Genomic DNA, 22889 nt, shown 5'->3' on the forward strand with positions numbered 1-22889 from the left:
TGACTCCGCTAAGAGGACTCATGGGAGCTTGAGCTGGTCTCCTCTGGACTTTGCCCCATGCACTTTCTCCCTTTCCTTATTTTCCTTAATATCTTTCTGCTGTTATAAATTATACCTGTGAGCATGACTATATGCCGAGTGGGCCACCTGATATAAAACCTTGAAGCTTTAGCTCTTACCCTCGCTATTCTCAGATATGGAGAAGTCCCAGCTAGCCTGCTGGAGAGGCCATATGGAGGAGATCCAAGGTGCTCCGACTGACAACCAATACCGACTCACAGACACGTCAGTGAGGGTATCTTAAGAATATCCGGCTCCAATCCACCTGCCAGATGCACTGCAGCCACATGAGCAACCCTGGGGTCTCACCGGGCCTGCCTGGCGGGAAAGACCAGCAGGACCACCTGGCCAATTTGCTGATCCACAGGGTCAGAAGCATATATGTTGTTTTCATGCCACTAAGTTTTGGGGTGGTTTGTTCCACAGCAATAGACAACCAACACAATAGCTAATTTCGGAGCTTTCTTGGTGCCAAATACTATTTAAAAGATTAATATTTATTACCTCATTCAATCTTCACAAGGGTCCTATGAGGAAGGTCTATTATTATCCTCATTTTACATCTGAAAACAGTGAAGCCCTACGTCACTCAGTTAGCAAATGTTCAAACAGAACTAACCCAAGATGCCTGCCTAACTCCATTAAGCTGTGCTCTTTAATCACTGTACTACGTAACTTCTCCTGATAGACAAAAGCCTTTCAAAATAATTGGATATAGTCCCAATGTTTTACATACCCAAGCCTGGGCAAGGCAGCCAATTCCTTTCTCTGAGTTTACAGACATGCCTAAAAGTTTGGGGCTTTTTCCCTACTTTAAGTACCCCAGTCTCCAACGTATTCACATGCCATTATCTTATTTTGACTATTTAACTGTACACATCCCATTTACTTACTCTTTCTGTGATCTTTTTCTTCTTTTTTTATGGGGCATAAACAAAATCCCAGATGTTCACTGTGTATCTTGGGTTTATATGATCAGAAAACATGGGCATTAAAAAAAAAGAAATTAAATGGGCATATGCCATTTACAAAATAGTAATTTATAGACATAATTAGTGATGTCACTTAAAAATATAGGTATAAGACTGTATATAAAAGTATCTGTATATATACAAATCCTAGTAAATAGCTAAGAATTATATATCTCTTCAAAATATCCCCGTTACCTCTCATAAGAAAAAAAACTTCGGTGATATGATCAGTTTGTCTGAAATAAATCTTTAGTAAATTATTCACTGGTATTATTTAAAGGTACTGTGAGCTCAGATTGCTAAGAATGAAGACTGATTTGGAATTAGACTGTTCTGAATCCTGGCTCCAACACCTTCTAGTTGTGAGATCTTTACCAAGTTATGTCGCTTCTCCCTGCCTCAGCTTCCTCGCACTGAAAATGAAAATAACAACAGTTCCTACCTCACAGCGTTTTGTGAAAAGTAAATGACATAAGTACAAGTTAAGCTTTTAAAACAGTGCCTGGCACATATAAAGGCCAAAAGTCTCATCCAGGAGTCAGCATACTTTTTAGAGAAAGCCAAATAGCAAATATTTGAGGAGTGCAGGCCATATAGTCTCTGTCACAACTACTCAACTTGACCTTGCAGTGTGAAAATAGCCACGGACAATACGTAAACAAATGAACATCAACAAAACTTAATACAAACTGAAATTTGACTTTCATATAATTTTCAGACGTTTTCACACATCACAGAATATTCTTCTTCTTTAGATCTTTTTTTATCAACCATCTAAAAATGTAAAATCCATTCTTAGCAAGGGAAGTGGCTAAACAAAAACAGACAGTGCCAAGGGTTTGCCAACACCTGGTCTAGTCTCAACTCTTCCAGTAGCTAGCTAGCTGTGTGACCCTAGGCAGTAAGAGTTACATTTGACTGCCCAGATAGAGGTATCATCAAATAGAAAACAGGAATAATACCTTCCAGCCAATTACAAGGAGTCAATGAGACAATGAATATGCACTCTGGGTGTCAGGCTGCACTGCACAAAAACAATAGAAGGCAGCAGTAATTACACTTGTTCTAAGAAACTGGACTCCAAGCTGTACTAGACCAAAAATTGAAAGACAGGAAATTATCACTGGGGAGACAGTGTGAAATGATTAAAAGAACTACACGTTTGAGTCAGTCAGACAGAAGAGGGTCCACATCCAGGCTCGCCCATTTATTATTAGCTGTCTGCCCTTCAGTATTTGAAATCTCTGATGAGCATTTCTTTCTTCATGTATAAAAAAGGGAGGATATCTCCTGACTCACAAAATTGCGAGACCGTTCGTGAGACAAGTAAATAATCCATCTAGTGCCTGGCACTGAGTAAGTAAGTACTCGATTAAAAAAAAAAAAAGCAGTCGTTGCTGCTGTCGTTGTGAGAACGTAGGTCCTAAATGTCCCTTGGGAGGATATCAAAGGGAAAGAGCGAATGTCGCGAAATTGGAGTCTGCCTGTATTTGGGGGACTAGGACCCTGGTTTCCTGCCTAAATAATGAACCCAAGTAGGCTTCTAAGGGCCTCAGTCTTCAACTCCACCCATTACTAGATATTGCAAACTCTGTTCAACACATCCCGACCGAAGCAGGCTCCAGAGCGAAGCCACCGCACAAATATTAATAATACCCTAAACGGTCATATGACGCTTGGCTGTCACCGAAAAACTCGCGGCCTGAATCACCATTTAACGTGTGACAACAGCGGGGTGAAGAAAGGCGAGACTCACCTGGCCCGGGGGAGAAGCTGGAGGTGTAAATCCAACAGAAGTAAGGCGCTGCCCAGCTTTGCGGTCTCTCTGCGGTTCGAATCGTCCCGGGTTGCATTTTAAATCTCGCGGGAGCGTCTGGGAGCCAATCACCGCCCGCGCCCTCTGACCCGGAAGCCGAATCGACGCGAGCCGCGGCAACCCCCAGTGGCAACCAGGTACCCTCCGCCCGCTGCCCGGTTCCCTCCGGTGCGTATCCAGCAGCCCAAGGGGTCGCGCCGCTTCGCCACCGACTGTCCCGGGCTCCCCGGGCGGTTTTCCACCCCTCTCCCCTCCGACCTCGGGCTCGGGGAGGCGGTAGCGGGGTCTCTCACGGGGCCTGCCTGACCCTGGGAGAGGCGTCGGGGCTCTTTGCAGTAACTCCTTTTATTCCCTCCCTCCTCTACCCTGCAAGTGCAGCCCGCCCTGTGCTGTGAGACCCTGATAATGTAGTCAGATGGGGCACTGTTTTAATGAGCAACAGGGGACCGAGTAGCCTAACGTCGGATCTTTCGCACGGTCCACGTCACTGTGCCTCAAAGGGCATCTCACCTGCTGGTCACCCTTAACAGGTGTGCAGGCTGGGATGCCCGCTTGCAAGGCTTCTAGTTGATAGGCACCCTGAGGTGCGGCTCATCTGAGTCTCAGTACATACTCATCAGGCACTTGATGTGTTTGTTCGTGAGCCCAACTTTTGAAGACAGATGCACCCAATTCAAACAAGACAACGACAAAAAAATAAAGTAAAAACCCAGCTCTTTAGAATCGGTAAGTCTCATCTGGGAATGCGACTTCCAGAGTGCACACCAGGCCACTACAGGTTCGTTGAGTTTTGTGCCTGGTTTTTATGAATATTATTTTTATATTACACCTTTTGGCACTTTTTCCAGATCCTGTATTTTGCATCTGCTAATGTTGTAGCACTTTTCACACTGAACCATAACTATCCCTGGATTATGAGCTCCTTCAAGGCCAAGAGCTGTTTTGTTTGATCCCTAGCACGGGTGTCCCACACGTAGTAAAGCCTTCCAATTCTGATTTGCCTCACGAGCTTGGCAAACGACTTAATGTACTAAAGTCTTGATTTCTTCGTCTGTAAAATGGGAACCATAGATAGTACCTCCCTCTTAGGTTTATGCAAATACTTGGTGTGACAATGTCAGTAAAATGCTTAACATGGCTCCTGCAGGTAGTGCTCTGCCAATGTTAACTTATCACTCATTTTTTTATAAATATATTTACTATTTAAAGTGGTTCCGTCTTCAAGTACTCACTATCTTTTAGACACTCTAAAACAAAATTATGGTGACTTATGCTGCAGGTATCATTCACAAAGTAAATAAATATATTAATTTTTTTGAGCTGTCTTTGGAGTTTGCAATATCATGTTCTTATTTTGATGCATTTGCTGAAAGTAACAGTTTGATGGTTTCTATCTAACTATCTGCTATAATCCACAGTTTCGTGACCTTGTGCAGTAGACGGCTGTTTTGTTTTTACAACTGCTCAAGCTTTGACATACAAGATGAAGCAAGATGCCACAAGCAATGCTACCTACTCTGTGGATTGTGAAGATTACGTGCATGTGGTAGAATTTAATCCCTTTGAGAGTGGGGATTCGGGAAACCTAATTGCATATGGTGGCAATAATTACGTGGTCATTGGCACATGTACCTTTCAGGTTAGTGTACAAAACTACAGTGATGGACAGCGACAATATTTCACTGATAAGAAAGGTTATACAAAGTTGGGTAAAATGTTTCTAAATATGAAGAACTACAGAGAAAGACATTCCCAGTAATATATGCCTGAGATTTGTATAAACATTAAATAGTTCATGTTCCCTCTCCCCTCTACACATAGGACTTTTATAAAATTTTCTTACTGCATTGGTTTACATTTAAACATCTCCTTGAGGGCAGCGTCCTTCCTTTTTTTAACATACTTAACCCCAGCTCCCCAAACCTGATCTGCACTTCAAATACCTGACACCAATCAATGCTACTATGATTCAGCTCAGATTTCCATCAGATTCAGTTTCTACCATGATATTCTGAAAAGTGCTTTGCTGGAATTCAAATTCACTCTATCGGCAGTGTTTTCCTAACAGTCTTAGAATGGGGATTGCCTTTTTGACAGGAATGTGGAAATCTTTCAACTCAATTTACGTTTACTTAGTTTTCTCTGAAGGCAAGTGGGAGGCATAAAATTGGGTGCAATGGAACTTGAAGGTTCTAAAATGAAAGAATAAGAACAATGTTTAGTAATGTTTAATTAGATAAAAAAATAACTTCAAAGGGAAGCAGCAATTTATTTCCTTTCAAAAGGTAGTCATTAATGAGTCAAGTCCTCTGCTGCGACTTGGATGAAAACACTTGACTTAGGCAAGTACATTCAATTTATATAGAACATGAAGCTGAGAAGGATGCCTAATGCTTTGAATAGCAGACTTCATTTAACAATTCTTTTTGAGCACCTGTTGTATGCTGTCTCTGCTCAGAATGCAAATATTGTGTAATAGAGTGAATTAATGGGCCAACTTGACCAAGCTAGAATTTAATAAAGATGACTATAAAGTCTTAAAATGATAGACTGCTAGAGCTAAAAGGGAGAACTGTGACTTCTGGTTTTTAGTCACCCGATGTCCATCATGAATCAGTGCAGTGATTAAACTGCCAAAGGAGCTAATTCAGTGCTGTCCAACAGAAGGACAACATGAGCCACAAATATAAAAGTAAATGTTGTAGTAACCATATTATGAAAAGTGAAAACCAGATGAAATTAATTTTTTACGTAGCATATCCAAAACATTTTATGTATACAACCAACATAGAAAAATACTAACGAGATACTTTATATTCTTTTATACTAAATCATTGAAGTCTGGTGTGGAGTTTGCACTGTATAAAGTGTACACATCTCAGCTTGAACTAGCCACACAGCAAGTGCTTAAAACTTAAAAGCCACCTTTGGCTAGTGGCTATCATATTGGACATCACAGCTCTATAGCCTCTGTAAATGGACAGTAATGTTTAATGTGTACCAGTTTTTAGCAGTGTATTAATGATTCAAAGGAGATAATATATTTAAAGAAAGATTTCACAGTGGTATTAAAATGTTTAAAAGTGTCACATAAAAGAGGGATTAGGCTCAGAGTGGTAAATGTATTTTGTATTATTTGTCGGTTCTGTTTGAGTCAAATTGTTGTGTATAGTGCTTTAAGCCTGATGCTGACTCTCCTCCTTTGAGTGTATTCACCTCGGGGGGGATCAGCTATGGCCAAGTATTTGCCATCCATCACTGAATTAGACATACTCTGTATGGTTCCAGAGAGCAAATTTTAGAGCCATGAGTAGAATTTACATGGAAAAAGATCTTGGTTTAATGTTAAAGACAACTACCCTCAAATGGAAGAAGTAGCTAGCTTCCTCTCACAGACGTGCTCAGAGAAGGGTTGTGCAGTGTCCTTTTTCAGATGTTGTATTAGAGATTCAAGCATTCCATGAAAGAAGTGGACTAGGTAAATTTTACAGTCTTGTCTAACTAAAATTCTGTATTTGGCTTTCAGTGGGTGTGGTGGGAAGGACTGCCAATTTCAAATCCTTAGAATAGCCCTTTCATCAACCTGGCTTTGCCCCAACCTCAAATATGCTGGAGCCTTGTATAATGATTTGTATTATAGCAAGTTTTCCAAAGTATCTTAATTTCCTGCCTATACAATACTGCCTACACCCAAACTAAACCCAAAATAGCATTTGTCTGCCTCTACCACACACACACCCTGGCCTTTTAGTTGGCTCGATAGCAGACATTGCTGCCAGGAAAAAAGGTTTCACTGGTAATACATAAAGCTCAGGCTATACCGTCCCTGGTTTTCTTCATCCCACGACCACCCAATAACTCCATATATACTTTGGATAACAAATCACAGGACCTAATTGTCAGCACCATTGTTACAGTAGCAAAATAATGTATGTTTTGATGGTAAAAACTTCCTATTTAGAAGATTGATTTGTCAAGTGTGGGAAAAATAGATGTAACCCAAACTATGAAGTCAACTGTGATTAGGCTTCTAACATTATTTTAAAATTGCTTAGTGGTTGCTGCCTTGGCATATCTGGCTGTTAGCCATACAGTTATTATACACACAAATTATGAAGTAATAAAATTTGACAGTGTTTTTCTTTCCTTGATAAATGCATTTTTATTCTGTTTTCATTTATGGAAAAACTTTTTGCTGTTAACTCTTAAGTTCACCTGAAATTTAAATTTATTTTCAAGGGTTATCTGAGTTATGTAGAGAAAGAGATGTAATATATTTGTGAAGTGACTTCGCGAAGATCACAAAGGCTATCCTGGAAAAATCAACACATCCACTAGATTCGATTAAAGTATACGTTATAAAACTTTTTATTTAGATTCAAGGTGAATAGAATTCTTAGAACCATCCTTCAGATAATTCCATTCCATATAGATATTCTGTTCCATTAAATATCAAGTTTCACCTGCTCTAGATTTTTTCCCTGACATTTTAGAATCCTATAAAGTTTTATAAACGATAACTACAGTCACTTCATACAGAAGATTCCTTCGGCAAATTTATCATGAAATTTTTGCTTTAGTCTCTAGACCCAGTTAGGGTATTGATTTAAATAACAAAACCATGATTTATTTTTAAAATAACAACATTTTAAACTTATAAAATGTATTTTTAAATATGTATTATAAGAATAATCCCCATATACCTACTACCTAGCTTAAGAAATGGAACATTAACCATTTATTTTGAAGCCCTCTGAGGATGCTTCCCTTACTGCCTCTCCTTCTCATCCCCAAGAAGTAACCATGTCTGAAATTTTGTGTTCGTGATTCCTTGCTTTTCTTTATAGATTTAACCATATGTGAGGTGTTGCAAATCAATGTTTCTCATGTTTTAAACTTTATGTCAGTGAAATTATGCTGCATTATGTTCTTCTACAGCAGTTTGTTGCTATGGACATTATATTTGTTAGATTTCCTCCATGTCATATGCATTGTCCCAGTCTGAGTGAGTGTGGTGGGAGGGCGTCCTGTCCAGGGTGGGCTCCCACCTTGCACCCTGAGCTGCGGGAAGAGGCTCTGGCCACCCAGGGCCCTTTACTGGAATAAGTAGGGTTGGAAAATCACTATCTGACTTGTTATTAATCTTTCCTACATGTATGTATTGCTCACATTTATCTCATTGTTTAATATTAGAATAGTTTAGGGCCTTCTTTAGAAGATTGGTGATGTTTTTGTGACCAGAAATATGCCATAGGAGCTTATATATATAACTCATATTTATATCAATTAGCCTCTGGTAAAATTGGGCTCATTATACGTTGTTTTCCTTAGAGTCGCAGTTTTTAAGAACCAATCGATGACATTAAGTGAGGACTTACTATACATGGCCTCCTGATAAAGTCTTCATTATAATGACATACACAGTAGTGTTTGTTCTCCTAACTTACAATGTTTACTATGTATGCTTAGGAAGAAGAAGCAGACGTTGAAGGAATTAAGTATAGAACACTGCGAACATTTCACCACGGAGTCAGAGTGGATGGCATAGCTTGGAGCCCAGAGACCAGACTTGATTCATTGCCCCCAGTAATCAAGTAAGTTTAAAATTATTAAATGCAGTATTCATTAATGTCCTCTGTGTTAAGTGATCTGGAGCCTTTTATGGTTAGAGGTGTTTTTCCTGTTTGCATTTTCCCCAACTCTAGATAGTGGTAGGTACTTTAACATTTGCTATTATTTCCTAATTTAGGCTTATTGTCTGAATTTGTAATTTAAATATGTAGCCATGGCAAGCATGCCTTGAGCACATGTTTGGGCCTAACTACAAAGCTCTTTACCTGAGATTCATTGGAATCATTTTAAGTCTTCACAGATTCTCACTGAGTTTGCCACTTACTGAAAGGACAACTCTGTTAAAATAAATTTGGTTGAGTCGTCAATCAGTCTTACTGCCAAGGTCACATATTTATGTTTAACAGTACATAAAACTGTAGTTTTAATCCTTGGGCTTCAGTTTTGTAAAAGCATTTGAAAAGAATGGTTTCTTTTTTGAGAAAAACCTTAACACTATCTGCTAAGGCCTTCTTCACAAGGGCAATAATATGTCAGATTATTTCAAGTTTCTTACAGAACACTAACTTCACTTCCACAAATGTCAAATCTAAAAGCTATATCTTCTGTTAGTAAATAGTATTTAGCCAACCATAGTTAGCTCTTATTGAGCTAACCTGATTTTTTTAAATTAAGGGATAATTTACATACAATAAAACTCTCAGCTTTTAAGGGTACAGTTTGATCAGTTTTGACAAATGCATACACTTGTGGTGTAACCCACTCACTGGTGATACGTAGCATTTCTATCACCCCGAAAGATTATGCTCCTTCCTAGTCAATCCCGGCACTCCAGCCCCTAAAGCCACCATTGATCCAGTGTCTATTACCAGAAATTAGTTTTGCCTATTCTACCACTTCATGTAAATGGAATGATACAGAATGTATTTTTTGAGTCTGGCTTAATGTTTTTGAGATTCATCCATGTTGTGTATACCAATGGTTCATTTCTTTTTATTTTGGAATATTCCATTACATTGTATAAACATACCGCATTTTGTTTATCCATTCTCCTATAAATGGATGCTGGGCAATGTGCAGTTTTTAGCTATTATGACTAAAGCTGCTGTGAACATTTCTGTGTCCAGCTTTTAGTGGATAATACATGGTTTCATTTCTCTTAGGAGTAGAATTACTGAATTAGAGGGTAAACGTATGTTTAAAGTTTTAAGAAAGTACCAATTTCCATAGTGGTTCTACCATTTTATATTCACACCAATAATGTAAGGATACTCAACTTACTCTACCTACTCTCCAGCATTTATTGTTGTCAATCTTTTCATTTTAACCCTCCTGGTTGGTACCACAGTGACATCTCCCTGATGTCTAATGAGTTGAGCACTTTTTCACATGCATTCTGTTTTCAGTATAAGGAATTTTTGCCTACAGCAAGATTGTGAAGATGTTCGATGTTTTGTTCTAGAAGCTTTTACAGGTTTTGTAGCTAACTGAATTTTGAGTAATCCACGCAACACCAGTCAACATACATATGTCATTGTTAATGCGCCTGTTTTCCTGTCCTTTTAATGGATTTGCTGTATTGTTTCATCTTTTTTGTTGTTGCTCTTGATAAGCTGCCTCAAATCCTTTTTGCAATTGTGCCAATATAAATAATAAATTCAAAACATTAATTAGCCATTAATTTTAAAAATATTTTGAGAGCAAGCTGACAGCACAGTTTTATTTTCAAATAAAGTATATATTTTTATTATAAAAATAATACGTGCTTACTATATCAAATTTAGGATATATAGAAATTTTTTAAATGCCATCTATGTATCAATACCCTTTCCATTTTTTCTTAAATAATTTTATGCAATTTTGATTGAATTGTATATGTAAGTTTTTATACTACTTATTTTGCTTTACTTTTTTTTCTAGTATTTCACAGTAAATTTTTTTTTTTTTCATTTCTGAGTAGTGGTCCATCAAGATGACTGAGGTGTAACTTTGTATCTCTCTTACCATCATTAAATTTTATCTTAACACTTAGAAAGAAACCCTTCCTAATGTTTTCTCTTTAGCATTTAGTTGCCTTAAATTCTGTTCTTTCTGCCTCCTCCCTCCCTCCCTCCCTCTCTCCTCCCCATCCAGGCGCCCCCAACTTGCTACTATTTTTTCATACTCACTTAATGGAGAGTAAACTGTTCACCTAACTTCAGCTCTCTGAACTTTTCTGGTTTAATTAAGGAGAAAAGTGGAACAATGCAATGTTGCTCATAAAGCTTTGTGGGTTGTTGTTTTTTTAATCCTAGTAAAATTCTTCCATTGATTTTCTTTTTAAGTAAAGATACTTTGACTCCTGTAATTTCTTTGTTCTCTGGTGTTTTTACTGAAGTTGCTTTATTTTCTACTAATACCTTCTTTACAAACCCTTTTGCTTGAGATTATTTCTTTTAAAACCTGCTAAAATAGCCTTTGTCTATTTTGGAAGTGAGATTTTGAACAGAGATTTTGAAGTGATTTCTTTAGAACATAACTATGAGGAAACCTGCTTTAGGCGACCCTCATATTACCAATGTTATACACCTTTGTTCTGGAGTTGCCTCTGAGAGGGGATAAATAATTAATACCCCAAACAATAATGAGACAAATTCAAAGGAAAACAATTAGGTAGAATAAGTTTTGTTTTTTAGGGTTTTTTTCATTTGTATGTATAAAATAGAGCATACATGCCCAAAAGAAATATCTATTACTGAGGTTCTCCATGTACCTTGACCCAGTCACCGAAAAGAGGTGTGGTACAGTAGCAGAGATCTACCAACACATCCAGGTCTATAGATTAGGAGCCTTGCTGTTACATTAAATAAATTCATTAGTTGAGGAAAAAATGGTTCACTTTAATGTAGTCAAAACTAAAGAAATTTAGATCTGTATGATATTCATTTACCTAAAACAACTGGAAATAAACTTTTTCAACATATAAAGACAATTTTTATTTCTTCCTCATCCATAATCTGACATGCTGAGAACCTAAAAATTTTAGGATTAAAGTTAAACAAGTTAAAAAAATAGTTGTTTATTGCTTACATTTTATTTTTTAATGTACCATGCATTGATGAATTACTAGCAAATACCTCAAAGTTTAGGGTCAGTACAAGTAACACTCCAGTTTTTAGTAGATATAAAAATATTACCTTTTATAGGTATGAAAATACGTGTACTATCTTCTTTCATCTAATTTAATTTATTTAGAGGGATACAAAAAGTAAGAGGGCTAATGGATAACCAAAGAAGCCAAAGACTACGGTAGATGTGCAACAGTATTTTTAGTACCTAATATTGACCTAGTTAGCATGAAGATACTTTTTTAATTTGTGTTTTATACTTTTAAGAAGAAGTTAAAAATTAAATTCATGATTTATAATAAAATTGTACACTTTTGTTATTGAAGAGACATAGCCAGAGTATACTAATTTTTGTGTGTTTTCAAAAAAATTTTAAGTACCTTTTACTTTCAGTAATGGCTATCTAACATTTTTTACAACAGCCACACATACCCCTTCTGACCAAAAGAAAGCATGATTATGAGTTATGAAAATAGCTTTGGTGACTGGAGGGGGGATTTGCAGGGAGGAGCTGGAGAGCTTTGACTTCCAGAGGCTGGAAGTGGGTTTGTTTTTGTTTCTTTTGCTTCCAGATTTTGTACTTCAGCTGGTGATATGAAAATTAGAGTGTTTACTTCAGATCTTCAAGATAAAAATGAATACAAGGTATGTTGACCAATATAATTTGTAAATTTACAGTTTATTTTAAAACATATTTATTAGTTTCTGTTTTTTTAATTGGATTTATCTCAAAATAACTTGTCATCTTTAAAGTATATAATTTAGGGTCTCGTTTATGCTATTTTAGACTATAGTATCTAGGTTCTTAGTAAGGACTATGGATTATAAATCTGATATCACTTATTAAATTCAAGTGTTAGATAGGCACAGCAAATGAGGGAGAACTAGGAAGTCACAGTGGGTCTAGTGGGAGTGTAATAGATATGAGTGCACCTTGAATACGAGTTGAACTTCAAGGAAACAAACGATCAGTACAGCATAACACAAGGCAGGGTTACCAGCTGGTTAGGAGCAGGGACACAAGAACCAACAGCGTGGGTTTGAAGCCCAGCTCTACCATTTTAGTAACAGTGGGACTTTGGTCACCTTTCCAATCTCTTTGCACTCATTTCCTTATCTGTAAAACGGATAATCGTAGCATGTGCCTCATAGGATTATGAGCATTGATTGAGCTAATTTGTATAAAACACTTAGAACAATACTTGGTACATAGTAAGCTTTATATATGTGTTTTTCATTGGTATAAGAAATAGCCCTGTAAAATAAGTCAGACAGAGAAGGACAAATAGAGTTGACCCTTGAACAACACAGGTTTGAATTGCATGGGTCCACTGTTATACGTGCATTTTTTTCAGTAAATATCTGTACTATTTTCAATCTACTGTTGGGAGTCCAGAGATGTGGATCAGTTTATTGATCTATGCTATTTTATATAGAGGACTTGAGCATTCGTGCATTTTGGTATTCACGACAGGGTGGGGGGGGGGCGGTCCTAGAACCATCCACCAGCAGATACTGAGGGTAGTTAAGTTTTGGGGGAATCAAAAGTTATACATGGATTTTTGACTGCGTAGGGAGTCAGCACCCCCAACCTCCACATTGTTCAAGGGTCCACTGTACTACTGTATCTCACTTCCATGTGGAATTTTAAAAACTTAGAGTAGAATGGTGGTTATCGGGATGGGGGTGGGGGCAATGGGACATGTTGGTCAGAGGGTACAAACTTCAAGTCGTAAGATGAACAAGTTCTGGAGATCTAATGGACAGCGTGATGAGTATAGTTAACAATGCTGTATTATATACTTGAAAGTTGTTTAGAGAGTAGATCTTAAATGTTTTCACCACAAAACAAAATGGTAATTATGTGAGGTGACGGAGGTATTTACTAACCCTATGGTGGTAATCATTTTGTAATATATATGTGTATCAAATCATGAATGTATACCTTATACTTACACAGTGTTATATGTGTGAGTTATATCTCAAAGCTGGAAAAAAATTAAATAAATGGCTCTCAGTTTGAGTTGAAATTGCATCATGTTTTTTATAAGAACAGTATTGCCTTCTTGACTTTCTAATAAAAAAATGAATAATGTTATGAAACAAAGATAAACTATAAACCTTTCCAGTCATTTAGAAAATAGTAAAAAAATATGCTCTAAGCTATATACAATGGGCTATATACAATTGTACAATAGTCCAGTGTACTATGTATTAGCTAATTTAAGGGTACCAGTGGTAGCCAAGTGCACAAATAGAGCACATAATTTTTTTTTCTTTTTTACTCCATCAAAAGCTAATGTGCTAATTACAATTGACATTAAATATTTAATATCGATTTAGTTTGTAGGCTGTGGCATAAGTTTTGAAGAATGATATGGAGGACCTGACTTTATTAAAGTTACACAGGAATGTTTTAATCAAATCCTTTTTTTTCCTCATGCTATATTTCTAAATAGTAAGAAGTTTCAAATAGAACTACTCTATTAATCTCAGAACTGAGATCAAATTTGAGTTTTGGGATGGAACGAAGGAAGAAAAAACAATATCCATTAAAATGTTTAAAAATCTGATATTTGACACATCTGTTTAAGGAGGATTTTGATTATAAAGATTTAAACTAATTGAACCTTGCTTGCTCACATAGTTCTCCGCCTTATATGTTCTTCGTTCCTTCTGTGGCCAGAAGAGGATTTCTGGGTTGTCTTGATTGTGGGCTTATAATACTCAGTATCTCCACTGCTGGCAGTCACATTGAACAAGAGAATAAAGACCTTAGAAGGTGAAGTTCATACTGTATTTATTAGGTAGCAGTGAATGTGCAGAGCAGCAGGTATGAGGGAAATAGTTGAGGAGGACTCTGTCTCAGTGCCCCTAGAAAGTTCTCCTAGCTTTAATTTTTATATAAGCTTTATGTAATAAGTAAGAACGGAGGTGATATGAGGACAGGTACAGTAAAAAAGTGTGTGTGTTTTTGTAAGAAATGCATACTAACAAAGAAAGATCAAGCTAATAGCAGTGTGTTGAATAATCAGCTTCTTTCCAAGATAAACCTTCCAGAAAAGTGGGTGTATAAATCATGCTTTAAAAATAGCAGATTGCTTAAGAAATATTTATGGAAAAGAGAAGCATGCAGTGAAAGCTTTTAAGGCAGCAAAGTAAAAAATATTAGGTAGGAGTATTGTAGATTTTTTTCCTGCGTTCTTACTAACTTTTCCCCTTATTTCAGGTTTTTGAGGGCCATTCAGATTTCATTAATGGTTTGGTGTTTGATCCCAAAGAAGGCCAATCAATTGCAAGTGTGAGCGACGATCATACCTGCAGGTATGTTGCTTATGATACTAGCACGTGTTTAAATTTTCATCTTATTTTAATAAGAATTACGTTATAAAAATTAGAGAAAAATGTACTTTACATACTCCACAAGCTGTTGTAAAAAGAGCATACTTCATTTAAATTGTAAATATGACACACACATGAGTTTCAAAACCAGTGAGTTAAGTTCTCATCCCAGTTTTGGAATCTTCCCTTGCTGACTCATGGGTGCCTCTCTGCCTCTTATTTTAGATTTGCACATTTATGAAATCTAAATATGTATAGTATATTGAGTCAAATTCTCCAATATTGGGCAAGAGCAATAGGATAATAAAAGACAATTGCCATATTATGAAGTTATTTCATAGATCCTGTCTGAGAAGTTAGTGTTTAATAATGAATTGTGAATCTCACTTACTAAAGCAAGACTCATGGGAAACTTAGTATTTTGACAAATTTGAAAGTCTATTAAGTTTTCTGTGTATATAATACATTTCAGTATCACATTCTTCCACCCTACCCGCAATTGGAAGAGATGAGGTAGCTATAACGTTTTAATAGTGCCTGAGCCTGGAGAATATCACAAGTAAAAAACAAGATGAAGAGCCAGAGTGGGAGGTGGAAATAAGCTATGGAGTCAGGAGTGAAATCAGTGAATCAATCATTATAGGCGTGCCAATTGCTTCATTTGCTTTCACAGTACTGTGAGGGGGAAAAAACAAAAAAAAACACTGCTCTACTATTTTGCATATAGTGTTAATGTTTCATAAGGCTATGACAAAATCATTAGTATTTATAAATACTTGTACATATATACAGCTATTAAATATGTGTCCTTTCACATTGGAAGTAAAGGCATTAGCTACTTTTAAAATTTTAATCGTCATAAGAGATCATCTTCTTAAAGTTGTAGAGTCACAGGCCATTATTCTTTTATGTACTGTCTGTTAAAATTTTCATGTCAAGGACATGAAAGATTTACATGACATTAAGATTCTAGGGCCCCAAGTATTACAAAACCAAGTTTATATATAGACCTGAGGAGTGAAAGGGGCCATTTTTAAGATAAAAGATTAGATCACTAAAAATAAATAATGACATTTTAGTTCTCTCACACATGTCCTTTCCTAATCACAAGCATTTGGAATAATGAAACCTGAGGAAGGGGAAATGAGTGTCTTTCAAGCCAGAGAGTAGCCTCTGAGTACTGAACGTGAGCCAGGGAGACGTGGGGTTACATTCAGTGGTCTGTGATGATTTTGTTTCTTGTAGTAGACTTTGGGATTTTTGTAGACTAGTAAAATTGTCCTAAAATTTGGGGGACCAACAGAGAGTTGCCAACGTTTTATTTTGTTAAGTAGCAAGAATTTTAAAAGTTCGACTGCCTTCTATTATTATAATGGCTATAAAAGAAAGAACATTGGTACTCTAAAAAGGACAAAAGGCTTAACTTCAAAGTAAGTCCTTTAAGTTAAATAAATTTAACTTTTTGAAAAACCCACTATGTTGCCCCTAATTGTCTTATTTTGCTAGACTGTGGTTGATAGTGTTGTTGTTCAGCAAATACTTGTTCTCCCTTCCCCTGTCCCATGGAAGGCAAAGATTTTTCCCACTCCCTTGGGCTTACCCATGTGAGTTGGTTAGGCCAGTGTAATGTTAGCAGGCCTGACACAAGCAGACACTTGAAATGTTTGACTTGGTTTGTCTTGACCCACTGTCCTGTCTGCTATAAGGTGAGCATGTGCTAGATAGCTACTGGTCCCAGAATGAGAAACACATGGGAAAGATATGGACCCATCTGGTGTTATGAAATAGAGCTTCCCACAGGCCCACGAGCAAGAAATGTATGCTTATTTTTGTAAGCCAGTGAGATTTTGGAGTTGATAACATCAATGTAGCAATAGCTGGGGAGCTAAATTTAGAATTCATCAGCTTAGTTTGCCAACCAGAAGTAAAGGACATCTCTGATTGGCTATTAAAGTCAAACTTCTTGGGCCAAAAGGTAAGCAATCTAGAGAAGATGGTTAAAAGAAACAGAAGGTTCAAGTAAACCAAGAAGTTTAAAGTAAGGAAGTGTAGTAAGTATCATAGTCTCACAGTCCCAAAGGAAAGAAGGAATTCTGAGGAGACAGGCTGCAATAGAAAAATGTTTCAACTCTCTTTGTTATCTCACAGTATGGAATGGCCATTTACAAATAAAAACACCAGCCAAATGGCAACTGTGTAATTCGAGCAGAGGAGATCGGCATTCACATCCCAGGAATCCTTCCTATTACTGTACTAAAGCAGTGCCCCCTGTAACCTCGGTCTGCATGGTGAAGGTACATTAGTGAAATCCTTGTCCAGTCGTAGTCAAAGCCTGTGTCATCTTGGGAGTAGTTTTATATGCAGGTGATACCATGCTTCAAAAGAGACGTGCTAAATAGAATAACTAGACTGAAGGTGAGTAAGGAAGTACAGGATCTGAACAACATTATAAACCAACTAGATCTAACAGACGTATGAAACACTCCCACATCAGCAGAATACACATTCTTCTCAAGTGCACGTGGGACAGTCTCCAGAAAAAACCGTGTGTTAGGCCTCAAAATAAACTAAATAAATTTTAAAAGGTTGAAATTATAGAAAGCATCTTCTTTGACCACAGTGGAATGAGCTAGAGATCAGTAACTGAAGGAAAACTGGCAAATCTACAAATACATGAAAATTAAACATCTCCCTCTTAAGCAGCCAGTGAATCAAAGAAGAAATCATAAGGGAAATAAGAAAATACTTTGAAATGAGTGAAAATGAAAGCACAATATACAAAATCTGGATGCTGTAAAAACAGTGCTCAGAGGAAACGTTATAGCTGCAAACACCTATATTAGAAGAGAAGAAAGAACTCAAATCAGTAACCTGATTTCACACCTTAAGGAGCTAGAAGAGAACAAAGGAAACCCAAAGCTAGCAGAAAGAAGGAAAAAAAAAGGTGAGAACAGAGATAAACAAAATAGAGAATAGAAAGCAATGGAGAGAATCAGTGACTCCAAAAGTTGTTTCTCTGAATCAATGCCAATTAAAAACATTTTTTTGATAAATTGAGCATTTTGATCTATGCATATTTTATGATGTTTGACTTTGGCATTTCTAAGAGAGACAGTATTATAATCAGCTAGGAGATTTGTGGCCTTAGGGATACCATTTCAATATATCTATCCCCTGAATGGGTTCATAGAGTTTATGTATTTTATTGAAAATTGCCAAATTCTGAATCAGACAGAATGAAGATAGTTCTCATTTGTACTAGTATGTCATCTATCCATTGAAAAGTTGTCACTTGTTTATCTCTTGTTATAGAAAACAAGTAAATGTATGGGCAATAAATTAATGTATAGATTAGTTCATTTAGTCAGCAAATATCAAATGTCTACCACATGCCAGTCATTGTGCTGGGTACTTGGTAATCACTGATTTATTTTTAAACCTGTGCATAATGGTTTCAGAACCATTTCAGGCTTCTCTAAGACTGACAAAAGTATTTTCTATATATGAATTGCAATATTAATAAGTAAATATGTCTAAATAATTGAGTGCTTTACTGTATGCTCACCACTATGTAAATTTACTTAATTTTTACAACTCTGAGATAGGTACCATTTTTATCCTCATTGTGCAAGATGAGGATACACAGCACAGAGAGGCTAAGTAACTTGTGGAGAGGCCATAGCTGTTAAGTAGAGGACCAAGAACATCAGGCGTCTGGCTCACCTGCACTCTTAAGGCATTCACCCTTCAACCTGAGGGACAATCTTCACCTTTATCCTGAGATGGTATTTGTCTCTAAGAATTTGTTAGATCTTTCTTACTTCTCTACATTCTATAATACAGCTATTCAAACTATGAACCAAGGTGTAACTCAATATTAAATGTACTTATTGAAGAAGATAGATTAAATTTTATATAAGGTTTCATCTAGTTTTAGTATTCTGTAATCTGCAAGTTGTTAAGAAAATTGAGCTCTCATTTAAGTCAGTGGTTCTTTATCATTTTGTAACATTTTATAATGCCTATTGTACAATCTTAAATGAAACTCATAGAAAATATCACCTATCAAAATATATAATTATAAAAATTCTTATAGTACCTTAATTGTGTTATACATTTCTACAAAAATGAAACAAAACAGCGCAGTGTATATATACTCAGAGATGACTATATAAGAAGACATAGTGAAGTCCCTTTTTACAATAAATAAATTTGAATACCAGAAAAATATGAAAACAGGAGAATGTAAAGCAGAGACAAGGCTGCCAAGTCACACAATTCCAGGGATTGGGTTTGCATAGAGTACAATGTACATAGTGCCATCTGGAGTCCTGCAGTGTCATAGCCCCAAGCACAACTAGTTTGTTTGTTTTTTTGTGTTTTTTTTTTTTTACAACTAGTTTTTACTAAGGTAAAACTCCTGTGTGTAGTACTAAGGTAAAACTCCTGTGTGTAGTAACAGAAAAAAACTAAGTATGGTAAGTGAAAGAGGGAAATAATGTTAATCAAAATAGAAGTAACAATACAAATTATAGGATGTCAAGTTGAAAAAATAAGGAAGGATAATATTCTTGCAAATCAGCCAGTTTTTTATATGGATAGTATCAAAATAATTCAGTTACGCCATGGGTGGAGTACTTAACAAAGATTGCAAAAAAAGTACTCCTGTCTTGAAATGTGCTCACTGTTTGAATTATTTCTAAATTTCACTTTGATGTTCAAAAGTCGTGTAGAATGTCTAGCATCCCTGTTTCTCATTCACCAAATGCCTGTAGCATCCCAATTATTAGGACAATCAAAAATGCCCCCATGGTGTTAGAACCACCACGTCGTGAGAATCATTGATTTAGATAATAACATGTGACCAGGCACTATTCTAAGTGATTTATATGAATTTAATCCTCTTATTATTATGTTCTCTTATTATTCCCTTTTTACAGATAAGGATCCCAGGCAATTTGCTTCTGTTTCTATTTTAAGGTTTTTTAAAAAGTTTTAGTCTTTTATATAATTGAAAAAGCAGCTGTTCATATTACCTGTGTTTTAATCAAAATCAGGCATTGTGTAGTGCTTAATAAAATCGATAGAATTGTACTTAGAGCAGCGGTTCTCAACCTTCCTAATGCCGCGACCCCTTAATACAGTTCCTCATGTTGTGGTGACCCCCAACCATAAAATTATTTTCGTTGCTACTCTATAACTGTAATTTTGCTACTGTTATGAATTATAATGTAAATATCTTTTTGTTTTCCGATGGTCTTAAGCGACCCCTGTGAAAGGGTGGTTCGACCCCCAAAGGGGTCGCGACCCACAGGTTGAGAACCGCTGACTTAGAGCCATATCTACAGAAGTGTTACCTTCTGCTTGTGAAGAGTTTGTAATTTTTGGAAGATACCATTGCTAAGACGCTAGTACCAGTTCTTGAAATGAGGATGTCGTGTTCCTTCTTCATACTTGTTTAACTCAGCTTTCAGAGGAGAAAGAAGAGAAAGAAACACACTTTTCTCAAGGATGAGGAGAGCTATTCTAGAGTAGACGGGTCTGGCTTTTTCATTACAGAGGTATTTTGCGAGTCAGCCAAGCTTTACTGCCTGAGAGTCATCACAGCACCTAGAAGAGTGTTCTTGTGGCAGGTGCTCAGTGAGCGAATGGGTGAAGGAATGAATAAAACTCTACCTGTCACCACGTCTTTAGAAAAAAGATGCCGTTATAAACAAAGCATCCGACAGGAGATGTGTTTAAGAAAGAAGTTCCCGAGTAAATCGTGGGATTGCGAGCCATTTCACCTCATGTTCTACATCATACCCTTTATGGCTCATCATCATACCTACCATATGCACATACACACATAAACATACATACGTGTACACATGTCTATATAAACATGCACAGGAAAATGTAAATACTAGTGTTCATAATTATGACCCAGCATCATCAAAAGGTTACAATTATTGCAATATTTGAGAGGTAAATAAGTGCATACTCATTTCAAAAGATTACCCCCTACCTCCAAAAGAAGGTAAAAATGGTGTTTAAGTATTTAATGGGTTAACCTTATTATTTTAAAAACTCACTAATACAGAACATCTCATTCCCAGTCAGTGCCAAATAACAGATGTTCTTGTATATTAAAACCAGTACCGTCTGTAAGAACAAGTCAGATCAACAAGTATTTATTAAACACGTTTAGGATAGCCAACATTTAGTACTTTGGGAAATACAAATGAAATAGAAGACTCAGAACTCACTGTAACTACAAAGGATGTCAGAAGTAAATCCCTTTCCTCCGCCTCCTCCACCCCTGCAAATATCTTTTAAAATATTAAAATTTATGGTGAAGGAAAATTGGCTTCTAGAAACCAAGGAATTCTTAGTTTAAGACAAAGATAATAGAGGCATGTAAGTTGCCATTCACTTTGACTATAAAATATGGCATACTAGTAGTTGTCATGTTGTAGCTGTCATCATTTTTTTAAAGAATGGGAGGAATGGGGTATTTAAAAAAAAGAGTAAGTTTTTTGTTTGTTTTTTTTTAAGAATAAAACCAAATCACTAGATAAGGGAATACTGAATTACTTAAGATATTCACTAAGCCAATAGTATTGTTTCTTGAAAAATTTTATGAGAGGAAAAAGAATGTTTACCGGATGTCTTCTCTGTACCCCACACTAGCTGAGTTCCTTCCATAGTACCTCTGTTCATGTATATTTGAGAGTCTTCAAGAGCCGTAGATAAGATTATTGTTCCTCCTCCAGTGTCACCCCAATTGGGATCACAAAATATATGATCTATTTAAAAATAGTCCTTGTGGGAAATGAAAAGAAGGGGATGGAGAGCCTTCTGAAGGTAGGCCAATGAAGCATTCCTTGGGAGGTTCATCTCCACTGAGGAGCAAATAAACTGCATAAATAATTCTAGGTACAAAATGAGATCAGGAGAATTTATATTATTCCTTATAATGTCATGTTTAAATAATGCCAGAAATAAAGTTCTCTGCTTGCCTTCTAAAAGTCCCTCTAACTTTTGGTAACATTGTGAATCAAGATCAGTAATTGCATAGTTGTAACAAGAGCTTTAAGAATAGATCAATTAGGCAGTTTGTGTCAAGTTTGGGAATAGTTTACCTCCGGCGAATGGAACAGAAGGACTCTGTCTTTATAAGAACTATCCAAAAATTATACTAAAACCTGTTGATCACATTTTGCAGACTTTTTTAATTCAATGCAATGAAATAATATGTTAATGAAAGATTATAATAGAGTAAAAGTTATAAAGTGATGAAAGAATTTTCTGAGATTTTATATGATCTTGTACTGGTAACACCACTCTCTAGTAGTCAACTCTTTGTTCTCGCGTGTGCCCTTGTGGATGAAATACAAAACCCGTGCTTCATCAAGTGTGTTACCGTTTCAGTGATTGCAGTGCGGTAAGCCTGCTGTATGTGGCCCTCGTGTGGCTGCAGCAATTGAATTGTATAAATGAGAACCATACCCACAAACATTTTCAGGTTTATTTTGAAAGTGACTGATAAGAGTACTTTCCCTCATTTACAGTGTATAGTCAAATTTGAAGTTATGAAGTGTCTCAGAATATTTCTTGGAAATAATGAAGTGTTATTTCCTTGGAAATAATGAAGGGTAGTATTATTACTCGTGTAAATATCTAGGAAAAGTCCTTTTACTCTGAATTCCTTGAAGATGAAATCATTTACGTATGATCTGTTCAAAAACTACCATAGGTATTTTTTTTGTAGCTGAGAGTTTAATTTCGAGGTTTATTTTTAAATTTGACAAAATTTCTCACAATTCCTATCCTTCAAAAATCTATTTGTATCACATAAATAACATGTTCTTTCTCTGGGGTGGCCTCAGGTAGTTTTCTCACCTCTGTGATGATACACTTCTAGTTTCTGCTGAAAATGTTTATAATTTCAATAAAATAAAATGAAGCAACAACATACAAGCTCATAAGATTTTTTATCCTCGCCAAGGCTTTGTGAAGATGTGTACAGTAGTAGCTTAT

At 36.4% G+C, this 22889-nt stretch overlaps 2 protein-coding genes across 5 annotated transcripts in view; one reads left to right on the forward strand and one right to left on the reverse strand.

Moving 5' to 3' along the window:
- PARPBP (PARP1 binding protein) overlaps positions 1-2853 on the reverse strand; it is a 54937-nt gene extending 52084 nt beyond the window's left edge. Inside the window, exon 1 of the mRNA XM_019651868.1 lies at positions 2788-2853. The gene's annotated coding sequence lies outside the window, so the exon portion shown is untranslated. The remainder of the gene's footprint in view (positions 1-2787) is intronic.
- A 95-nt stretch (positions 2854-2948) lies between these two features.
- The window catches only part of NUP37 (nucleoporin 37), a 38728-nt gene continuing 18787 nt past the window's right edge, over positions 2949-22889 (forward strand). The window contains exons 1-6 of one of the 4 annotated variants that reach the window (XM_019651852.1): positions 2985-3015; positions 3378-3573; positions 4266-4486; positions 8317-8441; positions 12098-12170; positions 14755-14849. In XM_019651852.1, the coding sequence (XP_019507397.1) occupies positions 4331-4486; positions 8317-8441; positions 12098-12170; positions 14755-14849 (449 nt within the window). In that variant the 5' untranslated portion in view covers positions 2985-3015; positions 3378-3573; positions 4266-4330. The other 3 variants (XM_019651850.1, XM_019651853.1, XM_019651851.1) reach the window with 3 other exon arrangements.

The sequence above is a fragment of the Hipposideros armiger genome, unplaced genomic scaffold (assembly GCF_001890085.2).
Source record: "Hipposideros armiger isolate ML-2016 unplaced genomic scaffold, ASM189008v1 scaffold_168, whole genome shotgun sequence".
Lineage (NCBI taxonomy): Eukaryota > Metazoa > Chordata > Mammalia > Chiroptera > Hipposideridae > Hipposideros > Hipposideros armiger.